Source organism: Scyliorhinus torazame, chromosome 7, assembly GCF_047496885.1.
Source record: "Scyliorhinus torazame isolate Kashiwa2021f chromosome 7, sScyTor2.1, whole genome shotgun sequence".
Taxonomy (NCBI): domain Eukaryota; kingdom Metazoa; phylum Chordata; class Chondrichthyes; order Carcharhiniformes; family Scyliorhinidae; genus Scyliorhinus; species Scyliorhinus torazame.
The window spans coordinates 284,650,371-284,669,634 of NC_092713.1; the positions used below are offsets into that span (position 1 = coordinate 284,650,371).

At 43.6% G+C, this 19,264-nt stretch overlaps 1 protein-coding gene across 3 annotated transcripts in view; it reads right to left on the bottom strand.

Moving 5' to 3' along the window:
• The window catches only part of wwc1 (WW and C2 domain containing 1), a 220,719-nt gene extending 203,369 nt beyond the window's left edge, over positions 1 to 17,350 (bottom strand). For 2 of the 3 annotated variants that reach the window (XM_072512577.1, XM_072512576.1), the window contains exon 1: positions 16,687 to 17,350. In XM_072512577.1, the coding sequence (XP_072368678.1) occupies positions 16,687 to 16,820 (134 nt within the window). In that variant the 5' untranslated portion in view covers positions 16,821 to 17,350. Of the gene's footprint in view, positions 1 to 4,882; positions 4,976 to 16,686 lie in introns of those variants that run through there. The other variant, XM_072512578.1, reaches the window with a different exon arrangement.
• Positions 17,351 to 19,264: the final 1,914 nt, after the last annotated feature.

Genomic DNA, 19,264 nt, shown 5'->3' on the forward strand with positions numbered 1-19,264 from the left:
GAAATTTCCAGATGTTTTTCCCAAATGTTTAACTCTGTTGGTTTCGGCCACAAATCCAATTTGTCACACAATTTGGATTTTAAAAATCCATATCCAATTTGTTTCCCTCAACTTCGATAATTATAATGTAACATTACAACTTTTCCTCCTGTGAAATCAAATGAATCAAACGCTGAACAATAGACACAAAAGATCCAGGTGTTCCAACTTCCTGATAAACCAGGAGGTTTGCACAGCCTGCAATTTTGTCGATAAATCTTCAAAATAGCATTAATTGGATTGTCCAAATTGGTGACATTCCCACCACCAGGAGTATTGAACTGAATCCGATAAAGTGGGAGTATAATCTTTACAAAAATAGTGCCAAAGAGAACAGACACAGTTATTCTGTTTCTAAACAAAAAATTCCCAGAAACTGTTTGAACGTTTCATAAACATCTGTAGGTTATCAATACCACCGACAAAATCTTGGTAAGCATATATATTGCAAATCCAAAAATTCCAAGATTTCGAGGAACACCTAATTAATCTTTCACTAAAATCTTTCTCCGGTCTACGGCATTTCTAGCAGCACTGCACATCTTCCACACCCACCATCTTTGGTATCTTTTCCCATGTTTCAAAAGCCCCCAAGTTAGAAACTTCATAATAACATTTAGAAAATGTATGCATGCGAGTAGACATTTAAATAATTCCCAATTTTTCAAATGTATTAATAAAAGAATACATTTAAAAGGCATAATTTAAAAGATTAGATCAAGGTATACATCCTTTAAATTATAATACATAATCCAAGATCACATGCAGTTCCCAAAGTGTATGAGAATGTGCTATTCTGAAAATTCTACTTTGGGCACCCTGTGCAAGCATACTGCAACACAGCATCTGTCACATTCCACTGATTCAATAAACCTGAAGCCCATTATTTACATTGTTCTAGTTCTGCAAATATGTTTCTAGTAGTGATAAACTCAATCTGGGTGTTTTGCATTCCAGACATACTTGGATTGCATGTCTACTTTGTTCATATACAGGCACATTTCTGACTTTCACAATTAGAGAGGAGTGTCAGCAGGTTATTTGGTTATCACAACTCTTATTTAGCCACAAGTATAATTTAATTGAAGTAAGGCCGTCACTAACAGTATTACAAAATGAGCAGATTATTTAGAAAATAAGCATCTCTTCAGAAAATAAAATGTTAGCCAATGTAAAACATATATTTGATCTGTAATACATTGAAACAATCTGGCATAATATTTTCCGTAATAACCCTCACGAGACCCACGGGGATGACCCAATGATCTCCCCGTGGGGCTTGTGGAATAGGAGCTCCACCACTGAGGAGCGGAGGTTTAGCAGCTGGGGTGCATGAATCTTGTACTTAAAAGTGGGCCTGAACTGGGACCGGCATAATTGATAGTCCCGGCTGGGACATATGTGCTGCATGCCATATTGCGGCCTTTATTTTTGTTTACCAAATAAATCTGTGTGTGATCTTCTCGAGACTCCTGAAGATTTTATATTTTCTCAACATTCCCTTTTTCCTCATTCCCTGTACCAACTGTCACATTCAAAGATGAGGTTTGAAATATTGTAGCTAGAGTCTTCACTTCATTTCCTTTGGCACTCCAGGATGTGGGTCAGCAAGGCCCAAAGACATTTCCAAGTTCTACTTTTCCAATACCGGTTGGTCCCTTCTCTGTAATTATCCCAACCTTATGCTCCACTTTCTCCAGCTTTGCCATTTCATTTCCTACCACATCCATACAAAAGCAGAGATTATTTTTTCAAACACATCCACCAATCCCTTCAATCTGCATGAGTTTTTTCTCTTCTCTATTCAGCCTTGGCCTTGAACTATTCCTTCACTTTTTATGTGTTTATAAAATTCTTTACTATTTCCACTTATGCCAGTTTGCTTTTTCTTAAAAAAAACTCTTAGAATTTGCCAATCTTTTCAGTTTTCCTTCTGTATTTGATATTTTCAGCAACTACTTTAAGTAACTCAAGGAAACTCTCCTTTTGCTCAAAAGTTGCATTTTGTATAACAAGCCATGACATAAAAAAGGACATGTCGAGCAAAACATTAATTCTTAAAGTTATGCTGGCAGAAATAAACATTTAAGATGGCTTAATATGGGATAAAATTCAGAAACACTCAGAAAGAGACGTGAACTAACAACCAGCATGGATCTGCCTTTGGCTAATTGCCTATGTATTTAATATGGTTCCTCAAGGAAATGCTAGTGTATATAGCTCCAGTCAGCCACAGAGGAGGGGAATACTTGGTTGAGGGCACTGTTTGTTCCATTTCCTGCATTTCTGCTCTCACCCAATCCTCTCCCTTCCAGAATCACAATACAGTTTCTCTTGACTTCACTATCCATCCCAGTAGCCTCCATATTCAACAGGTCATCTTTCACCATTTATCACCTATAGCAATGACATATCCTCCCCTCCCAGCATTAAAAACGGTTTCCTCCTCAATACCCTTGTCCACTGCTCAATTACTCCCAACAATCCTCTTCTCTTCCCAAGGCAGCTTCCTGTGCAAGATTCTGTGAAATGCAGAAAAGTCAGAGCATGCACCACCACCCCCACTTCCCTCAAAAACTCCTTCCAGGTGAAATACGATTAACTTGTACTTCTTTCCATTTAGTTTTCCAGGCATGTATACAGGATGGTTTTCTGGACCAATACATTGAGGAACCAACTAGAGAACAGGCCATCCTAAAATGGATGTTGTAATGAGAAAAAATAATTTGAAATCTAGTTGCGCAACGCCCCTTGAGGATGAGCGACCATAATATGATAGAATTCTTTAACAAGATGGGGTGACGTAGTTAATTCAGAGGATGGGGTCCTGAATTTAAACAAAGGAAGCTACGATGGCATGAGGCATGGGTTGATTATGATGGATTGGGGAACATTACTTCAAAGGATGATGGTGGATAGGCAATGGCAAACATTCAAAGAGCATGTGGTTGAACTGCAAGAACTGTTCATCCCGGCCTGGCACAAAAATAAAACAGGAAAGGTAGCCGCACCATGGTTCACATGGGATATATGGCATATAAATTGGCCAGAAAAAACAGCAGATCTGAGGATTAGGAGCAGTTTATAATTTAGCAAAGGAGGACAAAGGGATTAATTAAGAAGGGGAAAATAGAGTATGAGTGTAAGTTTGTAGGGAACATAAAAACAGACTGTAAAAGCTTCTATAGGAATGTGAGGAGAAAAAGATTGGTGAACAAGAATGTAGATCTTTTAGTCAGAAACAGGGGAATTTATAGTGGGAAACAAAGAAATGGCTGCCCAACTAAATACATGCTTTGGTTCTGTCTTCAGAAAGGAGCACAAGCAACATACCAGAAATGTTGGGGAACACAGGGTTTAGTGAGAGGGGGACTGAAGGAAATCAGTATTAGGAAAATAGTTTTGGAGAAATTGATGGGTTTGAAGGCCCACAGGACCTTATAATCTAGAGTATTTAAGACAGTGGCCCTAGAAATAATGGATGCATTGGTGTTCATCTTCCAAGACTCACTATACTCTGGAATAGTTCCTACAGATTGGCATGTAGCTAATGTAACCCCACTATTTAAAAAGGGAAGTAAAGAGAAAACACAGAATTATAGACCAGTCAGCCTAACATTGGTAGTGGGGAAAACCATTGTAAAAGATTTAAAAGCAGAGCACTTGGAAATAGTGGCAGGATAGAACAGAGTCAATGTGGATTTATGAAAGAGAAATCATACTTGACACATCTACTGGAATTCTTCGAAAATATAACTAGTAGAGTTGACAAGGCGGAGCAAGTGGATATGATCTATTTGGTATTTCAAAAGGCTTTCGACAAAGTCCCTCATAAAGGATGAGCATGTAAAATTACAGCGCATGGGATTCGGGGTAGTGTATTAAGATGGATAGAAAACTGGTTGGCAGACAGGAAACAAAGAGTAGGAATAAACAGATATTTTTCCAAATGGCAGGAAGTGACTAGTGGGATGCCTCAGGGATCGGTGCTGGGACCCCAGCTATTCACAATATATTAATGATTTAGATTAGGGATCTAAATGTAATATTTCCAAATTTGCAGACAACACAAAACTGGGTGGGAGGGTGAGCTGTGAGGAGGATGCAGAGATGCTTCAGTGTTATTTGGACAAGTGAGTGAGTGTGCAAATGCATGGCAGATGCAGCATAATGTGGATAAATGTGAGGTTCTCCATTTTATTTTATTTTTAAAGAAAACAATAAGTACCTGTTGAATGAACTGTCAAGGAGGAGGGAACGGGAAGAAGTGGAGCCCAAGAGGTCAGTATTGGATCCACTAATTAAGTTAAAGATTTTGATTCAGAATTGCAGTGTAAATTGCACCACAGTACCAAAGATTTGCTTTGTACTTACTGCACTAGTATTCAGCATGGAAAATCAATTTGTGTACATCAAACTCCCAGAGGATTTCTGCACTGCATTCAAATTTTGCTATCCTGCTGGCTGGCCACTCACTTACTATCCCCCGCAACTGTCCATGACTATGGGGCAACCTGTTATATAGGAGATTTTGTGTCCTATATGTCCTGCAGTGAGTCCAGCCCCTCTTCAGCACAGAAATCCTGAGGCCAAGTAGCTTAGGAAACTTCTTGCACATGTTGTTATGCACTGGCATTCCCATGTGGGACAGGAATTGCAGGCAATGGGTCTCAACTGCCCCATCATTTAGTTACAAGTCTATCTATTTATGTTTCAGTACACTTGTGACTGACATATGTTTCAGCTTAGTATCCCCTTGACTCCTATTTATTACTTATATATCTTACATACCACAGAAAGGCGTCCATCATTAGCTTTCTTCCAAGTCCTGAGTCTTTCTTACCTTGCCTCATAATTTATTTCTTTAGCAACAATGATCATCTTTGTGGCCTTTCACTGCACCACTTCCAGTGTACAGATATTTCCCTTTATGTATCAGTGTTTCCCTTTATATATCAGTGACCATACCAATCTGTAATCCTCAAAATGTAGTCTGTCAATACCTACAGACAAATAAGGGAAGAAACTTACTATCCAATTTCTGGCTTAAAAAAAAAAATCAATATGGATGGGTAAGACGAGATTTACAGGTGCCATCGCTTGCATCTGATATTCCCCCCGTGGTGCATCAGCTGCAAAACGCAGTTTAAAAATAAGGGGTCGCTCAACTAAGACAGAGATAAGGAGAGCTTTTTTTCTCTCCGAGGGATGAGTGCCTTTGGTACTCTCTTACTCAAAAGGTGGTGATGGTAGAGTCTTCGAATACTTTTTAGGCATAGGTAGATAGATTCTTGATAAGCAAGCAGGTAAAAGATTTCCATGGGTAGGTGGGGAATGTGACGTTGAGATTATAATCAGATCAGCTGTTATCTAATTGAATGGCGGAGCAGGCTCAAGGGGCCAAATGGCCTACTCTTGCTCCTAATTCTTCTGTTTGTATGCAAAACTGTGATTATGTGATTTCTAAATATGCATATTAGCCCCGAACAGATGTTGCAAAATTGTTAATCAAAAGATGGAAGCTTGTGTTGTGCAAGTCTTCGGCAGCTTAACCAATGTTCTTTGATGGAAACACCGGAGATCTCCCACATAAAATGGTAATACAATATTTTTTGGTTTAATTTCTGTGCAACTACAAAGAGAAGTGATACACAAACCTCACACAAACCTCTGCAGACAGGATTGTATCCCATTTGTTTGCCGATCATTCCTGCTACTTATACCTACATGCTACCTCAACATTGGAGATGGACAGAATCCCCAAGGCCTCAACTAGCGAGCTGAATTGAGAAATACAATTGGCATTCGTAGCTCAGTGATTTCTTGCAGATGAGGTTCATGGGCCAATTGTGATCAGGTCTGAGGGCAACATCTTGAATTGTACCACCCATCACACAAGAAACCAACACCATGCCCAAATCCTGAACATCACCAAATAACAACGAAATCCAGTACAGAGAATCACAAAACTAACATATATTTTATAATTTCCCAAGGGCGCAATATGCTTTGAATTTGTTTCCAATTAAGGGACAATTTAGCGTGACCAATCCACCTACCCTGTACACCTCTGGGTTGTGGGGGGGGCGAGACCCACGCAGACATGGGGAGAATGTGCAAACTCCAGACGGACAGTGGCCCGGGGCCTGGATCGAACGACCGTGCCACCCGGCAATGTGCTTTGAATAGTATACTTTTACAGCGGAAATTAAATTTTTAAATCTCACTTCACAGTTTTTGTTTGTGTGTTTACATGGAAACGGAATTCCAAATGGAGTTGAAAAACTGGTTTGAGGCAATGACAGACCCTTAAGATACCTGGAAGAGATTGGTTGAAAGATGCAAAATAGCTGGTGAGAACTAAACCATTTATTTCATGTGTTTTTTCTACTCTTGGTTCTCACCAACTATTTTGCATACAAAAACCAAGATTGGCAATTGTTCAATGGACATTGAATCAAAGGTAAAGAGGTCACCACAAGAACATACAGTGCAGAAGGAGGCCATTCGGTCCATTGAGTCTGCACCGACCCACTTAAGCCCTCATTTCCACCCTAAACCCGTAACCCAATAATCCCTCCTCACCTTTTTGGTCACTAAGGGCAATTTATCATGGCCAATCCACCTGCACGTCTTTGGACTGTGGGAGGAAACCGGAGGAAACCCACGCAGACACGGGGGAACGTGCGGACACGATACAGACAGTGACCCAGCGGGGAATCGAACCTGGGACCCTGGCACTGTGAAGCCACAGTGCTATCCACTTGTGCTACCGTGCTGCCCAATATACAGTGCCGTGATTAGGATTCGAACTGAGGCTGCTGCGGCTACAACACAGAGTATTAACCAACCACTATACGATCACGGTGCCACGCATCAACCATCAAAAACTTGAGAAAAGGTCAAAGGAGAGTGGCTGAAAGGTAAACTAAAGGTGTGCGTGTGGGGGGCTTCAGTTGTATGGTAAATTAGAAAACCAAGGTTAAAGGAGAGGGTAGGAGTGCAGGAGGACTAATGATGAGGACTTTAAACTAGTTAAAAGGGGAAAGGCTCAGGAGAGGTTAGTAAAGTTTCCAGAAGAAGTAGTGGAACAGTTTATAGAAAGCGACAAGATTCTAACTTCAGGCACAGCAGAAAATGGTACAATTATGAAAAGGGGGCAGTCAAAGCAGGACTGAGGGTGCTGTACCTAAATGCGCGCAGTACTCAAAACAAGGTAAATGAGCTTGTAGCACACATGTACGATGTTGCGGGCATCACAAAAATGTGGCTTCAAGGGGATCAGGATGGGAATCTAAATATCCAAGGATATGTGCCCTCTTGAAAGGACAGGCAGATGGGCAGAAGAGGAATTTGTGGAATGTTTACGAGACGGTTTTTTGGAGCAGCTTATGGTACAGCCCGCTAAGGAACAGGCAATTCTGGATTTGGTGATGTGTAATGAGGCAGACTTGATTAGAGAGTTTATGGTGAAGGAAACCTTAGGGGGCAGAGTGACCACAATATGATAGAATGTACCCTGTAGTTTGAGAGGGTGAAGCTGGAATCAGATGTAACTGTATTACAATTGAGTAAAGGTAACTACAAAGGGACGAGGGAGGAGTTGGCCAGAGTCAAAGAGGAAAAGAGTGCAAGAGGAGGCAGGAGTTTTAAAAAAGAGAAGAGCCAGGAGATTTAAAAGAGCTCAAGAGGAGCCGGGAGATTTAAAAGAGCGCAACAGGAGCTGGGAGATATAAAAGAGCACGATAGAGGGCAGCACTGTGACGCAGTGGTTAACACTGCTGCCTCATGGCACCGAGGTCCCAACATCGATCCCGGCCCTGGGTCACTGTCTGTGTGGAGTTTGCACATTCTCCCCTGGTTTGCGTGGGTTTCACCCCCACAACCCAAAAGATGTGCAGGGTAGATGGATTGGCCACGCTAAATTGCCCCTTAATTGGAAAAAAAAGAATTGGATACTCTAAAAAAAAGAACGCGATAGGATCCGGGAGATTTAAAAGAGCGTCCCCCGAAACATTCCTCGGCATCCTCCCCCCCAGCCCAAATGCACCATGGGAGGGTCCCCGACTCCACCCACACCCACCCCGGCCCGATCGTGCATAGATAAACTAAGGGACGAGGAACTGCAGTCAGAGTACAGGAGGTTAGGAGATATACTAACATGCAGGACCTCAATTGTAATAATCTCAGGACTACTCCCAATTACACACGCTAGAGAGAGCAGGAAAAAGAAGGTAGATCAGATGAATGTGTGGCTGGAGAGATGGTGTAGCCAGGGGTGATTCAGATTCTTGGGGCACTGGGACTAGTTCTGGGGAAGGTGGGACCTATACAAACCGGACGGGTTGCACCCGAGCAGAGCAGGGACCAATGTCTTTGCGGAGGCTTTCGCTAGTTCTTCGCTTGTTGGGGAGTATTTAAACTAGTGTGGCAGGGGGATAGGACCCCAGAGTAGGATCAGATAGGTCACATTCAGATCAGGAAAATGGAGGTAGAACATTAGCTAGTGATGTAAAAGATGTAGTAGTAGGCTTGGAATTACAGGAGAAGCAAAGGTTAAAAATGGGGCAGCACGGTAGCCTTGTGGATAGCACAATTGCTTCACAGCTCCAGGGTCCCAGGTTCGATTCCGGCTTGGGTCACTGTCTGTGCGGAGTCTGCACACCCTCCCAGTGTGTGCGTGGGTTTCCTCCGGGTGCTCCGGTTTCCTCCCACAGTCCAAAGATGTGCAGGTTAGGTGGATTGATAAATTGCCCTTAGTGTCCAAAATTGTCCTTAGTGTTGGGTGGGGTTACTGGGTTATGGGGATAGGGTGGAGGTGTTGACTTTGGGTAGGGTGCTCTTTCCAAGAGCCGGTGCAGACTCGATGGGCCGAATGGCCTCCTTCTGCACTGTAAATTCTATGATGAAAAAAAAAAGTGTCCAGCAAGGGAAAATGGTGGAGTTGAACTGCTTATACTTCAATGGAAGGAGTATTATAAACAAGTTAGATGAGTTAAGGGCACAGGTAGACACAGGGTAGCAGGATGTCTCTGCTATCACAGAAACCTGACTAAAAGAGGGGCAAAATGGCAGTTCAATAGCCTGGATACAGAGTTTTCAGGCAGGAAATGTGGGAGATAGAAAAGGAGGGGGAGTAGCACCAATGGTCAAAGAATCAATTCCAGTTGTGAGAAGGGATGATATACTAAACGGGTCAACTAAATGGGTGAGCTTAGAAATAAGAAAGGGGCAGTGACACGACTGGGAGTATACTACTGACCCCCAAATAGTGAAAGGGAGATAGAAGATCAAATATGTAGGCAAATTTCTGCCTGTAATAGGCAATAATAGTAGGGGACTTTAACCATCGCAATATCAACTGGGATTCAAACAATATAAGGGGAATGGGGAGAGAAAAATTTGTGCAGTGTGTCCAAGAACTTATTAGTGACAAACCCAACAAGAGGAGCTGCAATTCTAGACCAAGGGCACGATTCTCTCAAAAGGGAACAAAATCCCCTACTGAGTGCGTTTACTCAAGTGTTTCCCGGCGCTCGCAGTGCCGAGAAACACATGGCTATTCGACACTAAGGGAACTGAATGGGGAACGCGTGGCCAAGGCCACACTTAGCCCCGCTTTGTACAGTTCCAGTGAGCTCCCCATTGCAGCGAGAGATAAAATGGCATCCCGATCTCAGAGTCCCCCGAAACATTCCTCGACCTCCTCCCCCCAGCCCAAATGCACCATGGGAGGGTCCCCGGCTCCACCCACACCCACCCCGATCGTGCGCACAAAAACAAATGCCACCTTGGCAGTGCCCCTGCCAGCTGGCAGTGCCACCTGGGCACCTAGGCAGTGCCAGGCTGACACAGGGTCTCTGAGGAGAAGGAGTTGAATCCCAAAGCCTAAGATATCGTGGGAATCTGCACATAGAGTGAGGCTTACTGCCAAGCTCGAACATTCAGATTTGCCAAAAAGTGATGCCGCCCATTGAAAAGAGATAAAAGCGGGAGTAAAAACTTTGTACTGGTGGAAGGCAAGTTTTGCAGAAATTAGATGGAACTTGGCTGAGATGGACTGACCAAAGAAGACATGTCCCCTCCAAAAATAAGAGTGATACTGCCCAATCTAGACCCCCCTCGGTTGTCTAGAGGAATATAGGGGAAGATCAAACAGAAAAAGAAAGCATACAATAGGCACAAAGAACTAAGCACTGCAGATAGCCTAGACGAGTGTAGGAAGTGCAGGGATGAAGTCAAAAAGGAAATCAAAGAGAGGGCATGAAAAAGATTAGCAAGTAAAGTTAAAGAAAACCCAAAGATGTTTTACCAATATATTAATGGTCAAAGATTAGCTAAGGAAAAAGGGGAGGATGAAGCAACCATGGCTGACAAGGAAAGTCAAGGACAGCAGAAAAGAAAAAGCACACAATGTGGCAAGGATTAGTGAGAAGTCAGATGATTGGGAGCCTTTAAAAGCAAGCAGAGGACAACTAAAAAAGCAAAAACGTGGGAAGAAGATGAAATATGAGTGTAAGCTAGCTAGTAATATAAAATAAGATTGCAAGAGGTTTTTTTCAATATGTAAAAGATAAGGGAGAGGCAAGATTGGACATTGGTCCACTGGAAAATGAGGTTGGAGAAGTAGTAATGGGGAAAAAATAAATGGGAGTGGAACTGAATGGGTACTTTGCATCAGTCTTCATGGTGGAAGACACCACTGGCATACCAGAACTTCAAGAGAGTCAGGGAGCAGAGGCGAGTGTAGTGAACATCATGAAAGAGAAGCTGAAAGGTCTGAAGGTGGATATGTCACCCGGACCAGATGGCTTACACTCCAGGGTTCTGAAGGAGAAAGCTGGGGCGTTTGAGGGGATCTTTCAGGAATCACTGGAGTCAGGGAGGGTCCCAGAGTACTGGAAAGTGGCTAATGTAACACCCCTGTTTAAGGGAGGGAGGCAGAAGACGGGACACTTTCAAGCCGGTTAGTCTGACTTCAGCTGTTGGTAGAATTTTAAAGTCCATTAATAAGGATGAGTTGGCAGAGTACTTGGGAGTGCAAGGTATAATAGGGCTGAGTCAGCACTACTTCATCAAGGGGAAGTCATGCCTGACAAATCTGTTCTAATTTTTTGAGGAGGTAAGGAGGAAGTTAGAAAGAGGAGAGCCAGTGGGCACAATCTATTTGGATTTCCAGCAAGTCTTTGACAAGGTGCCGCTCAGGAGGCAGCATGGTAGCACAGTGGTTAGCACAGTTGCTTCATAGCTCCAGGGTCTCGGATTCAATTCCCGGCTTGGTCACTGTATGCGTGGAGTCTGCAAGTCCTCTCCGTGTCTGCGTGGGTTTCTTCCAGGTGCTTCGGTTTCCTCCCACAGTACAAAGATGTGCAGATTAGATGGATTGGCCATGCTAAATTGCCCTTAGTGTCCAAAAAGATCAGGTGCGGTTACTGGGAAAGGGCGGGGGCGTGAGCTTGAGTGGGGTGCTCTTTCCAGGAGCCGGTGCGGACTCGATGGGCCGAGTGGCCTCCTTCTGCACTACAGGTTCTATGAAATAAGATAAGAGCCCATGGTGTTACGGGCAAAATACTGGATGGATAGAGGATTGGCTGACTGGCAGAAGACAAGTGGGAATAAAGGAGTCATTTTCAGGATGGCAGCCGGTGACTAGTGATGTTCCACAGGGGTCAGTGTTGGGGCCATAACTATTCACAATATACATTAACGATCTGGAAGAAAAAACTAAGGGCATTGTTGCCAAGTTTGCAGATGATACAAAAATATGTAGAGGGACAGGTAGTATTGAGGAAGCAGGGAGGCTGAAAATGGACTTGGACAGGCTTGGAGAGTGGGCAAAGAAATGGCAGATGGAATAGCGTGGAAAAGTGTGAGGTTATGACTTTGGTAGGATTATTAGTGGCAATTGGAGTCCTCCAGCATGGAATATCGGATATGTAGTTAAAAGAACAGAAGTGGACAGGCATAGATCCTTGTGGATTCCAAAGGTAATGGTGGAGGTGCAGGAACAAAAGCCATGGCTGAATATACTCTAAATAAGATCAAAAAGGTGAAATGGAACCAAGCAAGGGCACTGAACTGGAGAGTGGAGGAAGGGCACTGAAGGAAGGTGGAGTGGTTTATTGGCTGAAAAGACGCAAAGAGATCAAGGAGGAAAATGAAACAAAATGCGGGATGTCCAATAACGAAGGTTAGAGTCATAATGGCATAAAAAGAGATGGCTCAGCCCATCAAGCTCATGCCTACTCTCTGGAGAGCAATCCAGTCAATTCTACTCACCTGCTCTAGCCATGTAGACCTGCAAGTTTGTTTTGCTCAAGTACTCATCCAATTTCCTTTGGAAATCGTTAACCATCCCTGCTTTACCACACTCGTAGATAGAGTGTCCCAGGCCATTATAACTCACTGTTAAAAAAAAATGTCCTCATATCCCCTCTTGTCCAAAACCTTAAATCTATATATCCCCTAGTTCGTGTACCACCAGCTAATGGGAACAGCTTTTCTACGTCTACTTTATCTAAAACTGTCAAAATCTTGCATTCCTCTATCCCTCAATCTCCTTTGCAGCAAGGGGAACTCAGCTTCTCCAACCGAATCTTCTAGCTAAAACTCCGGTTTCCTCCCACAGTCCAAAGATGTGCAGATTAGGTTGATTGGCCATGCTAAATAGACCATAGTGTTGAAAAAGGTTGGGTGGTGTTACTGGGTTATGGGAAGGGTGGAGGTGTGGGCTTGGGCAAGGTATTCTTTCCAAGAGCTGGTGCAGACCCGATGGGCCGAATGGCCTCCTTCAGCACTGTACATTCTGTGGTCTGTGAAAGTGATGCAAACTGGCTTAGACAATGTGGGGAAAAATAGTAAGCCTGTGGATTTGGAAGGTTTGAAAATTAGCAAAGCATGACCAAGAAATTGTTTGTGGGAGAAAATAGAATGACACAACTAGCAAGAAATATAAAAACAGATCGTAAGAGCTTTTGTAAAAGTTCTGTACATAAAATAAGAGGTTAAAGAAAATGTGTGTCTCTTAAGAGGCAGCGACTGGGGAAATTATAAGGGGGGGGGGGGGGTGTAAGGAAATTACAAAGATACTAAACCAATATCTTGAGCCTGTCTTCACGGTAGACAATGTAAAGAACTGGAAATTGTGGGGAACCAAGAGTCTAGAGAGAGTGAGGAAGTTAAAATATTGCATAATAAAAAGTGCAAAAAAAATTAATGGGACTAGAAGCCAACAAATCATCCTGTTTCAAAAGCAGAGGTAGCAGGCATTATGGATACATTGATTTTGATCCTCCAGAATTCCCGGGATTCCTGAATGGTCCTCATGAATTGGAAGGTAGCAAATGTAACGTTGCTGTGAAAGGAGGGAGAGGAAAGAGGAACCTCTAGGACAGTTAGCCTGTAATCAGTGTAAAAGAAATGCTGAAATCAGCTATTCATAACATATTAGGCAGAGCCATCAGTTTTACGAAGGGAAATAATGCTTAACAAACCCATTAAGGTTTTTGAGATAATAACTAGCTGGATAGAACATAGGGAACCAGTGGATTTGGATCCTTTGACGGTATTGGATAAAATGTCAAGAATAGAGGCCATGTGATTGGGGGTTAATATTAGTAGTGCGAGAATAAATAGTCATTTTCAGAATAGCTATGTATAACTAGTGGCCTGTTGCAAGGATCAGTGCTTGTGTCTCTGCTATTTACAATCTGTATCAATGACTTAATGAAGCGACTGACTGTAATATATCCAGGCTTTTTGACCATACAGAAGAACACAAGAATTAGAAGCAGGAATAGGCCATACAGCCCATCAAGCCAGTTCTGTCACTCAAGAAGATCTGACTTTACAACTCCCCTTCCCCATCCTGCTCCAATCACTTGATTCCTTTAGGATCAAAAGATCTATTATCTCAGTTTTGAATAGACACAAGGACTGAACATCTAGAGCCTTTTGGGGTAGAAAGCTCCAAAGATTCACAACTCTCTGAGTGAAGACATTTTTCCTTATCTCATGCCTAATGGCCAACATCCGATCCGGAGACCATGGGCAGGATAAAACTTTTGCGGAGTCAACTTTAAAAATGGTGTGCAGGACCCTGATGTGAAAGTTCCGTCTCTATTTCCAACAAATCTAATTTTTGCTGGTAGGCAAAAGAGGGTGGAGTGATCCACACAGCAGGGCCATTTGAACTCAGTGCTGAGTTCAAATAGACTCAATTTTGGCTGTTGTGATGGTTTTGTTCCGCAGTGTGGGAGTCAAAAATTGATGAAAGTAAACACTCTTGAAGGCAGATAAAAGTCCATTTAAGAGCCACAACTTTGCTTTTTAAATCTCTCGCTCTTTAGACTTTGAAATAGGCTGTAGTTGTCAGGGAGACTTGAAAAAAAATTGTGTTCTATTTGACAGATCATCTGTTGCAGGTTAGAAAAATAAAGTTATCTGTTCATGCGCTTTCAATGGAGTTATTTGCTGGCATTTCCCCAAGGGTTATTATGTAATAATGAATACTTAGCTGAGTTTCAATGGCTACAATTATCATGACATGAGTTAGCATGGAGAGCATGTGCGGTCAAAGGGAATGGGAGGTTGCTGAGGGCTATCGGGTCCAACAGCTTCTAAAACAATTGGGACAAAGTCCCAGAGACCAAGGCAGGCCCTCTAACCAGCCCTAAACAGTCCCATGCCTCAACGGGGCCACCTACTCTCTCACTCTGCTTCTGAGGTCAGCAAGCCTCACTCCATCCCACACATGCAACCACCACCACCCCCAGTGAGTAAAAATCATGTGACCCAAGATAGATTTTAACAAACGCAGGGCTGGCAAGTTGGGAAATTTCCTGACTGACTACCCACTTTGGTAGCAAAAATCAACTCGGAACCCTTGGATGAAAGATTTGGACTGGATGCACAGTCTTAGGATAAGACAAGGTCAAAAGACATTTAGGGCTAAAATTATATTTTTTTAAATCTTCATTCAACACGTCACAAATCCCTTATTTGAAGTTGATGGAAAAGTTCAGCCATAATCTTATTGAATGATGGAACAAACTGGAAGAGCTGTATGACCTTTTATTTTTAAGTGGATCTTGTGAGCAGGATAATGAGTAAGCAAAAGCATAAGGGGAAAATAGGAAAGAAATTATAATAATAATCATCATTTATTGTCACAAGTAGGCTTCAATGAAGTTACTGTGAAAAATTAGAGGGTCTTTGGAACTGGGGCAAGCAGTGTCCGCAGTTAATATTTTCCATCGTGGGGAAGAAAAAGACAGGAAGTACCAGACACAGGGGAACAGATGGTCTTAATCTTACAAAGAAACCCATTTGCTCCTGAGATGTTGTTGAAGGTGACAGGGAAGACGGATCTAAAGAAACGTTTGGTGAGGGGGAAATGTATTTTCGCTCTCCAAGATGATCCTAGTTGTAAAGAAGTAGGATAACACTTCAGGTAGTGCAGCAAGATGCAATGTATGGCTGAACCAGTTTTGTTGCAAATACTCTCAAGTCTGCACTTATGAATTTAAAAGGAGTTAAGTTGGGGTCTTGAACAGTGCCGGTTTAGCTCAGTTGGCTGGACAGCTGGATTGTGATGCAGAGCAATGCACCAGCAAGAGGTCAATTCCATACCAGTTGAGGTTATCCATGTAGGCCATGCCTTCTCAACCTTACCCCTCGCCCGAGGTCTGGTGATCCTCAGGTTAAATCACCACTAGTCAGGTCTCCTCATCAAAGGGGAAAGCAGCCTGTGGTCATCTGGAAGTGTGACAACTTTACAACCAGATTGCAGAGAATAAATATTTTTTCTGGTGACAAAGGGGAGGGATTAGTTGGTCATATCAACTGCTACAGAAGTATTTGGAGCGAATGGGGGTCTAAATATTTTGAACATACCCAAATTTGGAGTCAGGGCAACACAAGAAATACAGCAACCAATTTTCACAAAGCAAGCTTCCACAAACAGCAATTTGATAATAAACAGACCATTTGATTTAAATGTTAGTGGAGATGCCTGAGAACTAACAGGGGCATCTGGTCTACATGTGGTATCTGAATTGGTCAGTTGGAGAAAATGTAAATATACTCAGCAGTCAAACTGCAAAACGATATAACCCACACATCACTTCAATCACCGGCAGTGGGTTAGTTTGTGGCAGGCAGCTACTTTGTTGCACATGATGTGGAGATGCCGGCTTTGGACTGGGGTGGGCACAGTAAGACGTTTACCAGGTTAAAGTCCAACAGTTTTTTTTTGAATCACTAGCTTTTGGAGCATAGCTCCTTCATCTGGTGAATCAACCCGATTTGATTCGGCTTGAGCGATAGGAAACTCCCTGCAACCTTCGTTATCCTTTTACTTTAAATTGCGGTGCTTCGTTTTCTCCAGGCAAGCAAGCCAGGAACGCAAAACACGCTCGCCCTGGAATGACCTCAAAACCCTGCAGAAAGGAATGGGGTGAGCGACAGAGGAATGCCGCGCGTGCGCAGACTCTTCACTGGCCCGGCGATATCAGACATGCGCAGGAGCCAACGGCTCCGCCACGCCATCTTTAGCGTGTCGCGCACGCGCCCTGCTCCAACCGGTAGGACCTTATTTGGCAAGTGAGGCGGCTGCTGTGTTTGGGTTGCTAACCGGGGCCTACCCACCTGTCGCGGGGATCTACCCAGCTGGTCTGCTTCGTGTTGTGATCGATGTAGTACAGCTTCCCGTCGTAGTCGATCGCCTCTTCCCAGCCGGGTGGCAGGGGCAGTTCTCCATTGCCCTTGTTCGGCTTGGGCATAGCGAGCGGCAGGTTCTTAGAAACTCCAGCTCCTCCATAGGAAAGCAAAAGGACGGAGGAGAAACGCCGAGTTGCTGCTCCGCGCCGGCGGCGCTTCCCCTGGAAACATTCCCTCCTCGCCTCTCGAGTTTGCGACGGATACTGAGCGGACGGTGTTGATGTTCTGTTGTTGTCGGGGTGGTGGGGGGAGGCTTGCCTCCTTCCTCACGCCTCCATGTTAGTTGGAGCCGAAGTTGAGGGAAGAAGCTCCAGCGGCCGCTCGGATCCCGCTTGCGCTCCCAACCGAAACGCGCAGGTTCGCGCACCCACCTTGGCTATCACCGTCCTCTTTTATTTTTAAACTAAACTCTTTTTGGGAGGACGGAAGCAGAGGGGACGGGTGCGACCTTTCCTTGCTGCTTCTGTTTTGCCGCCTGGAAAGCGAACGTTCCTTCGCCGTTGTCCTCCTGGCCGGTGAACCGTTTGCTTCTTCAGCCGCTGCCGAGCACCAGCACCGCTTCCGAACGCTGGCCGGCCGCTTACTGCATGACGTCATCCAGGTTGTCAGTCAGGTACCTTTCTACCGTAATTACAGCAAAAGGAGCGCTGCCACAGATTGCCTGCCGTAAAGCTCCTAAACGTGTTCCCTTTCGAATTTCGCCCCTCTTTCTCCCCCCCCCCCCATTTCAAAAGAATGAAATGACATATTTGGATTTTAAAAAGCCTTCTCTTCCCCCCCCCCCCCCCATTTTGTCCCTGTGTCTGACAGTCAATTGTCAGGTGGCTCAAACCAAAGAGAAAATGCTGGAAAATCTCAGCAGGTTCAATCTTAACATCTGGAGGGTGAGAAAGGTGGCTAAGTTTGGTGGCACAAGATTGCGGGTTCAAGTCCCAATCCAGTCTAGAGGGAGTGTCGCACTGTCTGCGCTGCTTTCTTTCCTATGAGTCATAGAGGTTTACAGCAAAAGAGGCCCTTCGGCCCATCACATCTGGCAATCAATATTCCCACCGCCCTCTGGGTGAAACGTTTTTTCTGCTCCATAAGGTACTACATAAATCCAAGTCGTTGAATTTGTGTGGTGGAATATAGAATCTTGCAGCACAGGTGGAGGCCATTGGGGCTCTCATTTTTTATTATTTAATTTGTTGCCCATCCCTAATTGCCCTTGTACTGAGTTGCTTGCTAGGCCATATCAGAGGGCAACTAAGAGTCAACTACATGTGGGTATCGATTCACATTTAGACCAGACCAGGTAAGGGAGCAGATTTCCTTCCCTAAATTATATTTGTGAATTAGATAGGTTTTTACAGCAATCAGTAATGGCTTTATGGGCACCCAACTTAACTGAGACTAGCTTTAGATTCCAGATGTATTAATTGAATTTAAATTCTACCAGCTGCCATGGTGGGATTTGAACTTGGGTCCCCAGAGCTTAATGTGGACCACTGGATCATTAGTCCAGTGACTACACCGCCATTTTGTCACCCCCCCAGTCATAAACCTGTGCCATCTTTTTGAAAGAGCTATCCAATCTAGTCCCTTACCTGAACTCTTTCCTTGTAACCCTGTAAATTATTCCTCTTCAATTACATGTCCAGTTATTTTCTGTAAGTTCCTATGGAATCAGCTTCTAAGGTAGTGCATTGCAGATCTTAACTCTGTTAAACATTTCTCTTTGTTTCTCCTCTAGTTCTTTTGCCAATCAATTTAAATTGATGACCTCAGATTACTGACCTAGTTAGCAGAAGAAACTATTTCTCCCTACTTGTTCCACCAAAACCCGTAATAAATTGGATACCACTATTGCATCTCCCCTTAAACATTCCACCAGAAAGGAGCAAAATATCAGCTTTGTGGGTTGGAAATACACCAGAAACAGCATGTGAATTTATTTTAACACAGTAAATTGTTGTAATCTGAAATGCACTGCCTGAATGGATGGTGGAACTAGATTCGTTAGCAACTTTAAGAACAGAACTACATATAGATTTGAAGAGAAAACAAAATTACAGGGCTATGAGGCAAGAGTAGTGGAGTGAATAATTGGCTAGGTCTATGAAAGAACCAGCACAAGTACGATGAACCACATCCTGGGACTTTACACCAGCTCTGCTTCTTTTCAAAAGGCCCTGATGTCCTTCCTAAACGACAGTGCCAAGAATAGTATACAATACTTCTGCCGAAGCCCAACTATTTGTAAATGTTGAGCAGGACTTCCCTGTTTTTGTACTCAATACCTCTATTGCAATGTATTACATGTGCTTGTTAATCTTCCACCTTCAAAGAGTTGTACTTACAGGCCCCTCTGCTCTCGTACCACCCTCAAAATAGCGACCTGTAGATATACTGAAATGAAAATGCTTATTGTCACAAGTAGGCTTCAAATGAAGTTACTGTGAAAAGCCCCTAGTCGCCACATTCCGGTGCCTGTTCGGGGAGGCTGGTACGGGAATTGAACTGTGCT